This window comes from Mizuhopecten yessoensis, unplaced genomic scaffold (genome assembly GCF_002113885.1).
Source record: "Mizuhopecten yessoensis strain PY_sf001 unplaced genomic scaffold, ASM211388v2 scaffold10073, whole genome shotgun sequence".
NCBI lineage: Eukaryota > Metazoa > Mollusca > Bivalvia > Pectinida > Pectinidae > Mizuhopecten > Mizuhopecten yessoensis.
Window position 1 is genome coordinate 371881 of NW_018408365.1, and position 19641 is coordinate 391521.

Consider the following 19641-nt stretch of genomic DNA (forward strand, 5'->3'; position numbering starts at 1 on the left):
TAGATGTAGAGGGACTCAATAACTCCCGTGTAATGTAGATGTAAAGGGACCCAATAACCCCCGTGTAATATAGATGTAGAGGGAACCAGTGACTCCCGTGTAATGTAGATGTAGAGGGACCCAATAACTCCCGTGTAATGTAAATGTAGAGGGACCCAATAACCCCCGTGTAATATAGATGTAGAGGTACTCAATAACTCCCGTGTAATGTAGATGTAAAGGGACCCAATAACTCCCGCGTTATGTAGATGTAGAGGGAACCAATAAATCCCGTGTAATATAGATGTAGAGGGACCCAATAACCCCCCTGTAATGTAGATGTAGAGGGACCCAATAACTCCCGTGTAATGTAGAGGGACCCAATGACTTCTGCGTAATGTAGAGTAAACCAATAACTCCCCTGTAATGTAGATGTAGAGGGACCCAATAACTCCCGTATAATGTAGAGGGACCCAATAACTCCCTTGTAACGTAGATGTAGAGTGACCCAATAACTCCCGTATAATGTAAATGTAGAGGGACCCAATGACTTCTGCGTAATATAGAGTAAACCAATGACTCCCGCGTAATGTAGAGGGACCCAATAACTCCCTTGTAACGTAGATGTAGAGTGACCCAATAACTCCCGTATAATGTAAATGTAGAGGGACCCAATGACTTCTGCGTAATGTAGAGTAAACCAATGACTCCCGTGTAATGTAGTGTGTGTAGTTTGTGTAGTGTGTGTATAGTGTGTGTAGTGTGTGTAGTGTGTGTTGTGTGTGTAGTGTGTGTAGTGTGTATAGTGTGTGTAGTGTGTATAGTGTGTGTAGTATGTGTAGTGTGTGTATAGTGTGTATAGTGTGTGTAGTATGTGTAGTGTGTGTAGTGTGTGTTGTGTGTATAGTGTGTGTAGTGTGTGTGGTGTGTGTATAGTGTGTGTAGTTTGTAGTGTGTGTAGTGTGTGTTGTGTGTGTAGTGTGTGTTGTGTGTGTTGTGTGCGTAGTGTGTGTTGTGTGTGTAGTTTGTAGTGTGACGGATGGATACAACAATGATTGATGTGAACAGAGGAACACAATCCATGTATTTGAGCATATCCACGTTTAGATGAGTTATTGCCAAATACAATTTTACCTTGAGTGTGGATACTTTCCTGTCAAAATCACATTGGTTCCCATATGTCTACGTTATACGGGGGACTCCCGTATAACGTAGACATATGGGAACCAATTGTCACTTTACACACACTATACACACACTATACACACACTACACACACTATACACACACTATACTAACACTATACTAACACAAAANGTGTGTGTAGTGTGTGTAGTGTGTGTAGTGTGTGTTGTGTGTGTTGTGTGTGTGTAGTGTGTGTAGTTTGTAGTGTGACGGATGGATACAACAATGATTGATGTGAACAGAGGAACACAATCCATGTATTTGAGCCTATCCACGTTTAGATGAGTTATTGACAATCACAATATTACCTTGAGTGTGGATACTTTCCTGTCAAAATCACATTGGTTCCCATATGTCTACGTTATACGGGACAATTGGTTCCCATATGTCTACGTTATAAGGGAGTCCCCCGTATAACGTAGACATATGGGAACCAATGTGATTTTGACAGGAAAGTATCCACACTCAAGGTAAAATTGTGATTGTCAATAACTCATCTAAACATGGATAGGCTCAAATACATGGTTGTGTTCCTCTGTTCACATCAATCATTGTTGTATCCATCCGTCACACTACAAACTACACACACTACACACACTACACACACTATACACACTATACACACACACTACACACACTACACACACTATACACACTACACACACTATACACACACCACACACACTACACACACTACACACACTATACACACTATACACACACACTACACACACTACACACACTATACACACTATACACACACACTACACACACTACACACACTACACACACTACACACACTATACACACTATACACACACACTACACACACTACACACACTATACACACTACACACACTATACACACACCACACACACTACACACACTACACACACTATACACACTATACACACACACTACACACACTACACACACTATACACACTATACACACACACTACACACACTACACACACTACACACACTACACACACTACACACACTATACACACTACACACACTATACACACACCACACACACTAAACACACTACACACACCACACACACTATACACACACCACACACACTGCACACACCATACACACATTATACACACTACACACACTACAACACTATACACACACTACACACACTATACACACTACACACACTATACAAACTACACACACTACACACACTATACACACTACACACACTATACACACTACAAACTATACACACCACACACACACTATACACACTACACACACTATACACACACTACACAAACTACACACACTACACACACTATACAAACTACACACACTACACACACTGCACACACCATACACACACTACACACACTACACACACCATACACACACTATACACACTACACACACCATACACACACTATACACATACTATACACACCACACACACTACAACACTATACACACACTTCACACACTATACACACTACACACACTATACACACAACACACACTATACAAACTACACACACCACACACACTGCACACACCACACACACTATACACACACTATACACACACTATACACACCACACACACTACACACACCACACACACAAAACACACTATACACACACTATACACACACTATACACACTACACACACCACGCAACCTACACACACTATACACACTATACACACACTATACACACACTATACACACTACACACACTACGCACACAACACACACTATACACACTATACACACACTATACACACACCATACACAAACCATACACACACCATACACACACTATACACACTACACGCACTGCAACACTATACACACACTATACACACACAATACACACACTATACACACACTATCCACACACTATACACACACTACACACACACTATACACACTATACACACACTACACACCACACACACTATACACACACTATACACACACCACACACACAACACACACTCTACACACCACACTCACTATACACATACTACACACACCACACACACTACACACACTACACACACTATACACAATATACACACACTATACACACACTATACACACACTATACACACACTACACACACACTATACACACACTACACACACTACAAACTACACACACTACAAACTACACACTACACACACTACAAACTACATTCAAACTACACACTCTATACACACACTATACACACACTACACACACTACGCAAACTACACACACTATACACACTATACACACACTATACACACACTATACACACTACACACACCACACACACCACACACAAAGCACACAACACACACTATACACACTATACACACACTATACACACACCATACACAAACCATACACACACCATACACACACTATACACACTACACGCACTGCAACACTATACACACACTATACACACACAATACACACACTATACACACACTATCCACACACTATACACACACTACACACACACTATACACACTATACACACACTACACACCACACACACTATACACACACTATACACACACCACACACACAACACACACTCTACACACCACACTCACTATACACATACTACACACACCACACACACTACACACACTACACACACTATACACAATATACACACACTATACACACACTATACACACACTATACACACACTACACACACACTATACACACACTACACACACTACAAACTACACACACTACAAACTACACACTACACACACTACAAACTACATTCAAACTACACACTCTATACACACACTATACACACACTACACACACTACGCAAACTACACACACTATACACACTATACACACACTATACACACACTATACACACTACACACACCACACACACCACACACAAAGCACACAACACACACTATACACACTATACACACACTATACACACACCATACACAAACCATACACACACCATACACACACTATACACACTACACGCACTGCAACACTATACACATACTACACACACACAATACACACACTATACACACACTATACACACACTATCCACACACTATACACACACTACACACACACTATACACACTATACCCACACTACGCACCACACACACTATACACACACTATACACACACCACACACACTACACACACTCTACACACCACACACACTATACACATACTACACACACTACACACACTACACACACTACACACACTATACACACTATACACACACTATACACACACTATACACACACTACACACACACTATACACACACTACAAACTACACACTACACACTACACACTACAAACTACATTCAAACTACACACTCTATACACACACTATACACACACTATACACACACTACACACACTATACACACACTATACACACACTATACTAACACTATACTAACACAAAATATATACTCACCATATACCCAACCCACACATATCCTACACCATTGCCACTGTCTACTAATCAGTCATACCTGAACAAATGTCGGTCACGTGATCCGTACCTATTACTATTATCTCTGAAAGGGAGTCTGTCATGTGACAAATACCTATCATTTACCACCGGAAGAGGTATTAGTCATATACATGTAGCATGGCGGTTATTTTTTTAAGAAATCACGTGGTTATTTTTGTTTACTGTTGTGTTAATACTTATTTTGAGAACGGCACCATCTTCACGGGCGTGTGTATGAGCAGCCTATTGACTTAAAGTGATCCCCGCACGTGGTCGCCACACCGCGCGAGAGGGACGCTGTTACTAATGTATGCACATAGACAGCATTTCCCTTTGATAATAATGCATCCTTCGGAATCGCCTGTGGCATGTAAAACCTATTATTCTTGTCAATATTTAATGGATGATGTCACCTTACGTACGTAACACACATAACAAGTTTATGGAAATTAGTCACATTGTAAGAAAAAACCATTTAACAATTAACCTAGTATCTATTACTCCTCGACAAATCAAATTATAAAATGGATTTTAATATAACTATTCTTATTACACTTTAACTCTTGGCTGGTGCACTTTCGCTCATTTGTTTGTATATATCTTATGTTATGCGACAAATAAGAAAGATGGAAAATTATATATTGAAAGTAAGCATATGGTCATATTTTTGAAATGTACTTAAAAAGTTAAAACTGTATAATAATACTAAATGTTCGGGTATTGTTGAATTTTATTTCTTAAAACATAAATATTGCACAAGTTTGCTTTATATTTTTGTCGTAAGACTAAAAGTTAACAAAGAACTTGAACTTGGGTATATTTGTTTCGCTGATTTCACCAAATAACTTAAGTTGGGTTATATCCCCTTTGCTTTTTTACTCGCACGGTTGTGTAGCACACTTTCATGTACAACGTAAATACCCCCCGCCGTAGACGGTAATTGGTTTATATATTATGTATGACTTTTTACTGATGCACCACTATTCCACCTCCATCACTGGGGTGACAGATCGCTGCTGTTCCTACGTTCTAAACAGCGTGCCTGATGGTGCAAACCATTGCCGTAAGTAATGCATGAGGAAGAAAAAAATTATATCTATTTAATGTGACCTGGCAAGTAATAACTAACATGTACTTTTTGCTGAGACCTCACCTTCCATCTTTCACGAATCTAATGACCTTATCAATGTATTCACTTTACTTAATGTGTTAATGTATGTTCCATCCCTGGCAAACGACACATGAAATGATAACTGCCGTGTTTATACACAGGCTTGTTTTCATTGGTCACTTTGATATCGGCTGCTTTTCATTGGCCAACCTACGAACAAAGTGACTACGCTATTGAAATAGTTTCTCACACAAACTTGTTAAAACCAATCTTAAATGTCTTATCCTCGAAAATGGTACCAGTACAAATGGCCTTATTGTGAAAAATAAAACAATACATGTTGATGAACTTTTTTTCTTCTCTTTTTAAATATAATGGTAAGAGCTTTAATGATATATATGAATATATAGTAACTACTTATACATGTGATGCATATAGTCTCTGCAATGTAAATTGTGTTGCTGATGGGTTTTCACTTAGATTTACATGTGATTGATCTCACAGACATGTACAGGAAAGTGTCATTCCCGATTTACAACTGACAATAACACATTCTTATTTGATGCAGACTCATCAATCAGCAAATCATATTTCATTTGAAGGTACTTTCCGTTTACTTTATTTATAAAATTTCCAACAAGTTTGTTCTTAAATGTATATTTATGTATACGAAAAGTCAGCAGTAAAGGTCTCGAATTAAAAAACAAATATCATAAAATGAGCGATATGAAATGCTTATTTTGTTACGAATAATGACGTCAGCGTTTTTATTTATGTATGTAAATGACCACGATTCTATCAATATTACAATTTGAATTAAAATGTCAGTTATAATATAAATCTAACAACAGCATTTAATGACATTCAAGGTAACTTGTACATTAATACATTAATACCCATATGCGCATGGGTCAGCGGAAGTGTGGAATGTGTGATATTACTGGTTTATAATAGGGCGACTGCCTGTCTACCGTGCAGGTATAACGAGTACTGCAAACACTGCCAATGTATGTAAAAGCAAACAAGCGTAGCGTTATAGTATGTTTAAGTGATTTGTTTCGATTAAATACATCTGGATTTCTGTTCAATGAAGAGATTACATACATCGATAAATATTCAATATTTCTGTACCGTATGTCAGTTATGCTTTGAAATAAACATTATAAATAAATATGCTTTGAAATAAACATTATAAATAAATATACAAGATAAGTTAATATACAGAAATAAAACATAACTGATAAGATAATACGTCACCACATCAAACGTGAAATGTAACTACTAAAAGCTATTGGCATGCGCCACACGTGCACACTAAACAACATAGTTCGTCTGTGGTCTACCACTACAGCACCGCATGTTTGTGCAAAAAATATCACGCATCGATGGTCTACCTGAGCGTTCAAACCGTGCCGGGCACGACTATCGAACAGTGTGGTTGGCATCAAGATAAACTCTATCCAAAATAGTCTACTATCTAATAATCTGAATACTTGGAATCGATTCAATAAATTATATCAGCATCGCTTAGAACGTTAATTCTTAATGTCTATATGCCTTTTGCTCGAAGTTTTCTTCGGGACAGAAATTAAAAACATTGTACCCTAGTGTCCTGCATACTGTCATTAAAGCAATACGAAGTTTGTGCTAATTGATCGAGTTTTTGAAATCCAACACATCTTTCTTCAATTTTGACTCATTACCATGTAATAGGCAGTTTCTGACTGATCCTAACACTTGACCAAAGGCACTATTCACGAGAATTTGACATGTTTCACTAACAAGTACATATATGTAGTATAGTGTTTAATTGAATACAGGTAGAATATCATGCATGCACCATCTTTACCCTGATATCAAACATAACCGACCCTTGGAGGCGATGTTGTAAGTGAAAAAACAATCAATTTGATTAACATTCGAAAAATGGCTGATGTAAGCTGGAATGTTTGCAAATTGAGTTCCACACTTAAATCATCCTCTCCAAGTTTTCAGGTACCGGAGGAAAACAGGACCAGTTATAGGCCTAACTAGCTGGAGAAATTCCTACCTTTGAGCGCAGAACAAGTGAGAGGCAAGAGGAGGAGGAGAAACCCCGAGCCTAGGGTCAGCATCATGTGTAGGTCTAGCGACGATCCGGCTGCTCCCAGCACACTAGGAGACAGGTGTATGTGTTAGATAAGTAAACTCCTCTAAAACGTCGGACATGTTATAGCGTCCGGCCTAGCTACGGCCGCCTTCTACAAGCCGTAGCCAACTAAACAGGGATATGTACAATAATGTATATATCAGAGTAATTCAAAAAGTATCACGATGTCCTTATCCGCCGTGAGAAGACGCCTCATCTCTTTGTGAGCGTCTTTGACGTTCATTGTCTTGTTTCCAGTATAGGTTTGTGGTAATTTGCCTTGTTTGTAGCCAATAGAGTCTGCTTCGGACATCGGTACTACCTAGTAACCCTCAACAAACTGACAATCACGGCAGATATGATAATAATATAACTGTATACGTTATTTGATTGTTTATAGCGAGCTTCAGAAGTTCTGAATGGCTTTCTTTGAAGGCTGTGTAGAGTTCTAACTATCATATTTGTATAATGCATTGTGCGCTCCTGATTCTTTATGAACTTTATATATAATCTTCAACAGTACGCCTTACAGCGCTCGCTGCCATAACACCTACTACCTATCACGGTGAACACTTTAAAATTGACGCTTATTATTGTTGTAACTATTCCTGATAGATAAATGCTCCTTTCAAATTGTACAATTGCATACTACGGCGTGTAGTGCATATCTGGGTTGAATTACGAGACATACCTCTTACCCACTTAATGTTCTCTGACTTTCATATGAAGTTCGGTAACAGTAACAAATCTTGCTCATCCAATTCAAAATATCATACTGACAGCTGTAAACATATACATTAATTAGAAACAGACTATTTGTTATTAACAGTGTTACTGTGAACAGCTTAATATGTACTGTATAGTGGGTAGACGTAAGACACTTGCTTTAGAATAGCCTGTTTTTACGCCGATTATCACTGCATAGAAACACCAATAAAATTGGTATCTAGTTACCTCTGCTACGACGCGGCTGTACTGCATAACCATTTCTACTAAAAGGTTTGCATGATTTTATGGCACGGTGACGAACGCTTCGGATTGTGATAAACGCCAACTTTTCACTCCGAAAGTGGAGATGCAAGTATTATATCGGAATCAAAAGCAATCACCAGTGCATTTGTCGTAGCCCTGTTGCCACTTAGCATGTCACGACAATTTGTGAAATACATGTGTTCAGTTTTGCCCAAGTGTTAGCAAAGACTGCTACTGTCTTTCAAAATGTACTATTGTGCACCTTACATCAAACAACTGCAACCTCACTACAATTTACACGCGGCATAGATAACCTAGCCTCAATACAATACACGTTGTATCGACAAACACCGTCTTACTACAGTGTTACGTTATACCGACAACCACCATCTCACCACAATGGTACAAGCAATACATACACCCCAACCTAACTTCGATTGTGTGCACGCGACTTATAGTTAGGCAACGGCAACCTCACTACACTATGACAAATACCGACAACCGTTGCTTTACTACATGATTACGTTATACCGACAACTACCGTCTTACTACAACATTACGTTACACCTACACCCACCGTCGTATGCTTACAGCATTACGTTATACCGACAACCACCGTCTTACTACAACATAACGTTATACCCACAACCACCGTCTTACTTCAGGATAACGTTTTACCGACAACAACAGTCTTATGATTACAGCATTACGTTAAACCGACAACCACCGTTTCACTACAGGATTACGTTATACCGTCAACCACTGTCTTACTTCAGGATAACGTTATACCGACAACAACTATCTTATGATTTCTGCATTACGTTAAACCGACAACCATCGTATTATGATTACAGCATTACGTTATACTTATACCGACAACATGATTACAGCATTACGTTATACCGACAACAACTATCTTATGCTTTCTGCATTACGTTATACCGACAACCACGGTCTCCCTAAATCATTGCGTTATACCGACAACAACCGTCTTATGATTACAGCATTACAATATACCGACAACAACCGTATTATGATTACAGCATTATGTTATACCGAGAACCACCGTCTTATGATTACAGCATTACGGTATACGCACAACCACCGTCTTACAACAGCATTATATTATACCGACAACCACCGTCTTACTTCATGAAACATGTAACGATATACCGACAACAACCTTCTTATGATAACAGCACTACTGTATACCGACAACCACCGCCTAACTACAGCATAACGTTGTACCGACCACCACCGTCTCACTACAGCATTAAATTATACAGACAACCACCGTCTCGCAACAGCGTTACATTTGACTGACAACCACTGTTTTGTACAACATAACGTTATATTTACATCAACCGTCTCACTACAGGATTACGGGATACAGACAATGACCTTTTTACTTTAGGGTAACATGTACGTTATACCGACAACCACCGTATTATGATTTCAGCATTACGTTTATACCGACAATCACCGTCTTACTACAGCATAATTGTATACCGACAACCAACCACTGTCTTGCTACAGCATTACATTATACCGACAACCACCGTCTTACTTCAGAATAGCGTTATACCCACAACAACCGCCTTATGATTACAGCTTTACTTTATACCGACAACCACCGTCTAACTACAGCATAACGTTGTACCGACAACCACCGTCATACTATAGCATTACATTATACAGACAACCGCCGACTTTCTACAACATTACGTTATACCGACAACCACCGTATTATGATTACAGCATTACGTTATACCGACGACAACCGCCTTACTACAACATTACGTTATACCGACAACCACCGTCTTTCTTCGGGATAACGTTAGACCGACGACAACCGCCTTACTACAACATAACGTAAACCGACAACCACCATCTTATGATTACAGTATTATGTTATACCGACAACCACTGTCTTCGTACATCATTTTGTTATACCGAAAACCACCATCTCGCAACAGCATTCGTTTTACTGACAACCACCGTTTTACTACAGCATACCGTTATACTGACAACCACCGTCCTACTACATGATTACATTATAGCGACAAACACCGCCTTTCTCAGCGATACGTTTTACCGACAACCACCGTCTTATGATTACAGCATAACGTTAAACCGACAACCACCATCTTATTACAACATACACGTTAAACCGACAACCACTGTCTCCCTTAAGCATTACGTTATACCGACAACCACTGTCTCCCTACAGCATTACGTTATACCGACAACCACTGTCTCCCTACAGCATTACGTTATACCGACAACCACCGTATTATGATTACAACATAACGTTATACCAACAACCACCGTCTTATTACAACATACACGTTAAACCGACAACCACTGTCTCCCTACAGCATTACGTTATACCGACAACCACTGTCTCCCTACAGCATTACGTTATACCGACAACCACTGTCTCATTACAGCATTACGTTATACCGACAACCACTGTCTCCCTACAGCATTACGTTAAACCGACAACAACCGTTTCACTACAGGATTTAGTTATACAGACAACCACCTTTTTACTTTAGGGTTACGTTATACCAATAGCCACCGTCTTATGATTACAGCATTACGTTATACTTATACCGACAACCACTATCTTACTACAGCATTACGTTAAACCGACGACAACCGCTTTACTACAACATAACGTTAAACCGACAACCACCGTCTTATGATTACAGTATTACGTTATACCGATAATCACCGTCTTACAACATCATTACGTTATACCAATGACAAACGTCTTAACCCTTTTACAGTGTACCACTGTAGACCAAAATGGACTCCACAGGATAAATATTTGTAAGGTATATTCTACTAAAGTTACTTAGGAGTGAAAGGGTTAATACAGCATTACGTTATACCGACAGCCACTGTCTCCCTACAGCATAACGTTATACCGACAACCACCCTCTCGCAACAGCATTACATTTTACTGACAACCACCTTTTTACTACAGCATAACGTTATAATGACAGCAACCGTCTTACTACAGGATTAATTTAAACAGAAAACCACCTTTTTGCTAAAGCATAATTTTTATACCGACAACCACCGTCTTACTACAGCATTACATTATAGCGACAACTACCGTCTTTCTACAGCATTACGTTATACCGACGACAACCGTCCTATCACAGGATTACGTTATACTGACAACAACCGTTTCACTACAAGATTACGTTATACAGAAAGCCACCTTTTTATTTTAGGGCTACGTTATACCGACAACCACCGTCTTATGATTACAGCATTACGTTATACCGACAACCAGTCTTACGCGACTTACGCATCCGCCAATGTTTTGCAATTGTTCAAGCTACATATCATATCACATAACTGCTTTTCGCGTGTTATGTTTTAAGTTATTTGGCTATTTTAACCCCTGTGGCAGTGAATGAACTGGAAAGGTCTATAACATGGCAGTCTATAAGCAAAATATCAGAATCCTTCGTCTTGTAGCTCTTTGAAAGGCAAAACGTTGATTAAAAGAAAGGTGAGCTAACAAGGTCTGTTGCTAGAATAACGGTTTTTTTGAAAGACATGTAATAAACTGTACATGGAAAATGATATTGAAATCCGCCAACAAAGTTCCATACGATATATGGTATACACATTTTTAACCAGCTGTGCTTTGCTTAAATAAAATGTAGCCATGACCATAACTCGCATTGAAAGTAACAGATTTGAGATATGTTTACCAACACTTTTCAACAACAGGCGATCGATACAGGCCTTTTGGCTTCCCTTCATAACTGAGAAATATGCTCGTTCCTTCTATATTATGTTATGGTTTTCTCATTTATACTTGAAAGTAATGTAATGTATTTACCACTTTAGTAAACCGGCACTCGTAGCTGTTGTGACGTTTTAATATCGCTACCATTTTGTGTGAAACATCTACTACATTTGGTCCGCCATAGCCATCGTTTACAGTTTAGGGGCGTTATGCTCATTGCCGTCAGCATAATGATAATTCCTGTAACACCTTTACTCATCTTAGCAAACTCTGGTATTATAAATATGAACAGTGTCCTAAATATGATTAGTATGGAAACCCTACGGAATCCTAAGCATGAACAAGTATGGAAGCCCTCCGAAACCGTAAGGATGAACAAGTTTAGGCACCACTCCGGAATCGAGGGTTTATTTTAGTGGGCTTTCTTTGGACATTACGGAGATCAACTTGAAGGGGTTCACTTTATAGACGGGGAAAATGAATTCGAGCTATACGAAGTGACTGTATAAAGATATTCCAGATGCATATCCGTATTTCAATTAATATTGGGTAGCGTTGAAAAACATCCAGACCTGCGGCTGCTTGAATCGATAAGTAAAAGAAGAGACACAGCGAATTAAAGCCAATTGAAAAAAAAATATTGTTCGGTCAGTCTGCTTTACAGAATAAAGTTACCGGGTGGAGAGGTATGCTACTCCGTCAAATGTATGAGATTGCATTATGTTATACTTTAAAGAGACTCCTGAGTCCTGTAGACAACCATTTAAAAATGCTATGAGCATATAAACCCTGATCAAACGATCAAATCCCGAAATGGCGGTCATTTTGCTGGTACTTGGTTGACAACCCGTCTCTAGAGGAGAAGTCTATATGTAGATTGTGGAAAACAATGCAGTAAGAATCTGGCTGTCTATGACATGTGAGCGACTTATATTGTAAGCGTTTAGTACCGCCTGACCCCCACTGATGTCAAACATCACCAGGGGCGTTTCTAGGATATTTGAAAGAGGGGGCGTAGAGTCAAACCTTGCGCCAAACTACACGTTTGCCACCATGAATCATGATACATGTTCATGGGGGCAAACGTGTAGTTCTGTCATCCAGGTAGTTTAGGTCGGTAACGATAAAACTTGTCCACATAAATATGGCGACAAGTCGTGCTATTTGATTTCATTGATGCGACTTTGAAATATAATAGTCATGATCAGGCACTGAATTCACTCGTCCCAAGGCCGTATTTGGCGTACATTTATTTGATTGTCCTCATAAATATTAAGATAAATCTTTGACTGAGCAAACTTGATAAGGTGGTTTGAAGATTTTACCATATTTGACCTTTTTGGTCCAGAAAATGGCTCATGATTATGCATATTTGGTTGTAGTGGATACCTTCGTTCAAAGAAGTTCAAGATACTATTTTGTTGATTTGGGCAACTTTGATACATGCATGTCCTGTATCGCCGTTAGGGAGCGGTGATGCGTTAACACTAATCCAAACCTCAGATCTGGCGAATTTTGGAACATGGTCGTTTTCAGATATTGTGACATTAATACATCAAATCACTCTATGAAAACATGTTGTTTTAATAAAAAGATACATTTAGTGAATTTTGTTTCGACGTGATACGTTTTTGTTGTTCGGAACATATATATAGCCATTACTCATCTTAGTGACTAACAACGTCATGAAACTGCTAGATTTTAATCGGTGGTGGTGGTGGGCATGTTAACCCCGCGCCAAAATATTATTACAGCCTTATAGAACACCCATTCATTAATCTAACAATATGTCTGAATTGGCCAGACTAGGCAATCACTGCCCCAGACGTATACCTCTTACATCGGAGCTCGAGGGCGTGACCTTCCGCCTCAGTAAATAGTTCCGGGGACACAGCTGCACTACATGGATTACAAGGAGCCGTCTTGGGCAAAGGCCCAAAACTGAGAATCTAAGGGGAATGGACGCCTTTTAACGGAGTTTTTAGAATTATATTATGCACATAAAAAGTGGATCTCGACATCCACTTTAATTAGTTTTAATCACTGACATATGCTTTCTGAGAAAATTCTTTGGATGTATAGGGTTTAACGTATTACTAAAAGCTAAGGTAAATTAGGGACGTGTGCCCAGGTGTGTAATGTATGCATGGATGTGTGTATATGTGCTGCGGACAATGTGTATGTTGGTGTAATTGCCTCCCTGCAATAACGCGGATCTGATGCCGACTTTATAGTGCTATCTCACTGAAATACGGCACACAGCACAGCATTCCGCCCGGTCACACTATCCTGACAACGGGTGAACCAGTTGTTGCCATTACTTTAAATGTTGAACGTTAAGCAGTAAATAAAACATGTCATTTTAAGGTTATGTCCCGGGACGGGAACAGAACGTACTCATTGCCTTTTTTCCAACTTGGCTAAAGCCAAACGTGAGGTATTTCCAAGCAAAGGCGCTAGGAAACAAAAGGTTCTTAGAAGTAGAGAAAAAATAAAGATACCAGATATTGCAGCGGGTGTAGATTTTTTATGATTTTTTTTAAAATTATTTTTGACGCCTTTTGTGTCCCTAAGTAGACGGTAAATACGCGAATCACCAATTCTGCAAAGGGTTCCCGCGTCATCACCTCCTACGATCATGCAGTGGGTAATAACAGGTGTATTCTTTTCTCATTACCCGATCTGCAGGGAAATCACTTTATCCAACGTGTTAAATAGTGTTATATCATTTGACGAAACAGTTAGTATAGTGTCGGGGTAGGTAAAGGAATAGAGCTGCGATTTCTACGTACTTATTGATACTTGTAACATTCTACGTTCATAAACATCGTCAAACAATCTCGAAAGAACTCAATTCAGTGAAATGGCAACTGTACTGGCCATTAATTGAATTTAAAATCTTCTGACATCATTGTTCTGTTCAGAAAGAAATGAATTCAAGTAAAAATGCTTCTAAACAGAGAGAACGCACTGAACACTAAATCGACATGAGTTTTGAATTAAATATAATCAACTATGGATATGTTGTGTAACACAAAAAATTATAATACAGCTATTTGAGGAACGAATAGAAGCACTGAGCCTTACAATCTCTGGTGTCTAAAACACGTACAGGTACAGAACACAGGTGTTATTTACAATTTACAAGTACAGAACACAGGTGTTGTTTACAATTTACAGGTACAGAACACATATGTTGTTTACAATTTACAGGTACAGAACACATATGTTGTTTACAATTTACAGGTACAAAACACATATGTTGTTAATAATGTACAAGTACAGAACACAGATGTTGTTTAAATTGTACAGAACACATGTGTTGTTTTTAATGAACAAGTACATAACACAGGTGTTGTTTAAATTGTACAGAACACATGTGTTGTTTTTAATGAACAAGTACATAACACAGGTGTTGTTTAAAATGTACAGAACACAGATGTTGTTTAAATTGTAAAAAACACATATGTTGTTTTTTAACGTACAGGAACAGAACACAGGTGTTGTTTATAATGAACAAGTACATAACACAGGTGTTGTTTAACATGTACAGAACGCAGGTGTTGTTTATAATGTACAGGTACTTAACACAGGTGTTGTTTATAATGTACAGATACAAAACAAGTGTTGTTTACTATGTACACGTACATAACACATGTGTTGTTTATACTGTATAGGTACATAACACATGTGTTAATTACAATGTTATAATGTACAAGTACATAACACTGGTGTTGTTTATAGATACATGTACAAAACACATGTATTGTTTATAATGTACATGAACAAAGCACAGGTGTTGTTTACTATGTACATGTACATAACACAGGTGTGGTTTATTATGTACATGTAAAAACACAGTTGTTGTTAGCAATGTGCATGTAAGGTTTATAATGTACAGGCACAATACAAAGGTATTGTTTATAATGAACAGATATAGAACACATGTGCTGTTTATAATGTACAGGTACAGATCACAGATGCTGTTTATAATGTACAGGTATAGAACACATGTGCTGTTTATAATGTACAGGTACTTAACACAGGTGTTGTTTATAATGTACACGAACAAAACACAGGTGTTGTTTACTATGTACATGTACATAACACATGTGTTGTTTATAATGTACATGAACAAAACACAGGTGTTGTTTACTATGTACATGTACATGTTCACAACACAGGTGTTGTTTACCAAGTTCATGTACATAACACAGGTGTTGTTTATTATGTACATGTAAAAACACAGGTGTTGTTTGCAATGTGCATGTAAGGTTTATAATGTACAGGTACAATACAAAGGTATTGTTTATAATGAACAGATATAGAACACATGTGCTGTTTATAATGTACAGGTACAGAACCCAGGTGTTGTTTTCAATGCACAGGTATAGAACAAAGGTGCTGTTTATAATGTATAGGTATAGAACCCATGTCTTGTTTTCAATGCAAAGGTACAGAACACAGGTGTTGATATAATGTACAGGTACAGGACACAGGTGTTGTTTATAATGTAAAGGTATATAACACATGTGTTGTTTGCAATGAAGGTGTTGTTTATAATGTACAGGTATAGAACACTGGTGTTTTTTATAATGTACATATACAATACACAGGTGTTGTTTATAATGTACAGGTACAGATCACAGATGTTGTTTATAATGTACAGGTACAATACACAGGTGTTTTTATAATGTACAGGTATACAACACATGCGTTGTTTACAATGTACATGTATACAACACAGGTGCAGTTTAAAATGTACAAAACTAGCATTGTACATTTACACATATGCTGTGTATACATGTACAAAACACAGGTTTTGTTTAAAATGTTTAGATACAGAACACAGGTGTTATTTACAATGTACAGGTACAGAACACTGGCACTGTATACAATGTATAGGTACTGAACATATATGTTGTTTATAATGTACAGGTACAGAACACAGGTGTTGTTTACATTGTACAGATACACTGGAAACACCTTACTTTTGACCTGAAAGTCGAGCGTTTGTCAAGTTGGGGTAGGCAATGGGTTCTGCTCCCAAGGCCGGTGACAAACCAAAGTCCCTATACAATGGTAGTTGTTATTCCGTGCTTCACGTTCAACATTTAGATGAATGACAACAACTGGTTCACCCGTTGTCAGAATAATGTGACCGGGCAGAATGCTGTGCTGGGTGCCTTCAAAATAGTATTTCAGTGAGATGGCACTATAAAGTCGGCATCATAACTGCGCTATCACAAGAAGGTAAGCACACCAACATACCCGGTCTCCTGCATACACACACGCAAACACGCATTCACTACACACATGGAGGCACGTCCTTAAATGACCTTAGCTGTTAATAAGACGTTAAATTAAACCAAAGTACAGGTACAGAGCCTAGGTGTTGCTTACAATGTACAGCTACAGAACACTGGCGTTGTTTACAATTTACAGGTACGGATCATAGGTGTTGTTTACAATATACAGGTACAGAACAAATGTGTTGTCTACAATGTAAAAAGGTGCAGTGTACTAGTGTTGACGAACTTGAAATTAAGATGGCATAATACGTCAAAGAGCCGACCTAAATGTGCATGGAACGTCGACGCCACGGTAAGCTAGGTGTAGGACAAGATAAAAATGTTCACACTTACTGCAACACAACGTTTCACGCGCTAAACACCAGGTGTAACTTTAAATTAAGGTGTTACAAAGAACATTCCGTACCTTTACGTAGATGGTGACACAGGCTTGGAAGGATAAGGACAGACAAAACAAATGGAAACCTCCAAAACGTCAACAGCGACATTTTCAGTGCCTTTATTTTCCACATCCAGATTGTAAATAATTCAAAAGATGAATTGATGAGCTACGGCTTCATTACATTCGTTGACAATACACCACTCCATTGTGTTTTACCTGATTATCGACCCATACCACGGAGACAAAACATTGGGGTAGCAACGAAGGCAGCTACAGGTAATACAAACAAATCGGTACTTGAAGCAAGTACATCCGCCAAATAATACAAGCTACACAATCAAACTATGTACAAATAATAGCTATATTGTACAAAACTTTTAACATGTAATTACCACCAAACTCTGTACAAGTCACACTCACTTAACTTTGAATAGGTAATAACCACCATGGCTGAGGTTCACCCTTTCCCAGTACAAACAGGTTAAGATCCGACCTTCTAGTCAATAATTAAAATCACGCCTCCTTTCAATATTTCACCATGATAATTGCTCGACCTCCTGCCTGTTTACGATGATAAAAAATGACCTCTTGACAGTTTATAATGGTAAAGGTTTGACCTCCTGTCAATTCACAATGGTTAAGGTAGGTTTGACCTGTCAGTTTACAATGGTAAAGGTTTGACCTCCGAGTTCACAATGGTAACAGTTTGACCTCCGTCCAGTTCACAATGGTAAAGGTTTGACCTCCGGCCAGTTCACAATGTTAAGGTTTGACCTTCTGTCAGTTCACAATGGTAAAGGTTTGACCTCCTTGTTAGATCTGAATGGTAAAGATTTGACCTTCTGTCAGTTCACAATGCTTAAGATTCGACCAACCAGTTCACAATGATAAGGATTTACCTGTCATTAGTACAATATAGAAAAGTTCGACCTCCCACCATTGAAATGGGTAAAGATTCGTCCTGCAACCAGTACACGATGGCAAGGCTCGACCTCTCACCATTAAACATTGGTAAAGAATCGACATACCACCAGTACACGATGGCAAGGTTCGACCTCCCATCATTAACTATTGGTAAATATTCGGCCTACCACCAGTACACGATGGCAAGGTTCGACCTCCCACCATTAAACATTGGTAAAGAATCGACCTACCACCAGTACGCGATGGCAAGGTTCGACCTGCCACCATTAACCATTGGAAAAGAATCTAACTACCACCAGTAGACGATGGCAAGGTTCGACCTGCCGCCATTAACCATTGGTAAAGAATCGACCTACCGCCAGTACACGATGGC

At 38.7% G+C, this 19641-nt stretch overlaps 1 protein-coding gene across 1 annotated transcript in view; it reads right to left on the minus strand.

Moving 5' to 3' along the window:
- Positions 1-19641, minus strand: part of LOC110459469 (neuronal acetylcholine receptor subunit alpha-5-like) — a 55106-nt gene that overhangs the window by 32361 nt on the left and 3104 nt on the right. The window contains exon 2 of the mRNA XM_021511744.1: positions 7829-7932. Coding sequence (XP_021367419.1) covers positions 7829-7932 — 104 coding nt within the window. The remainder of the gene's footprint in view (positions 1-7828; positions 7933-19641) is intronic.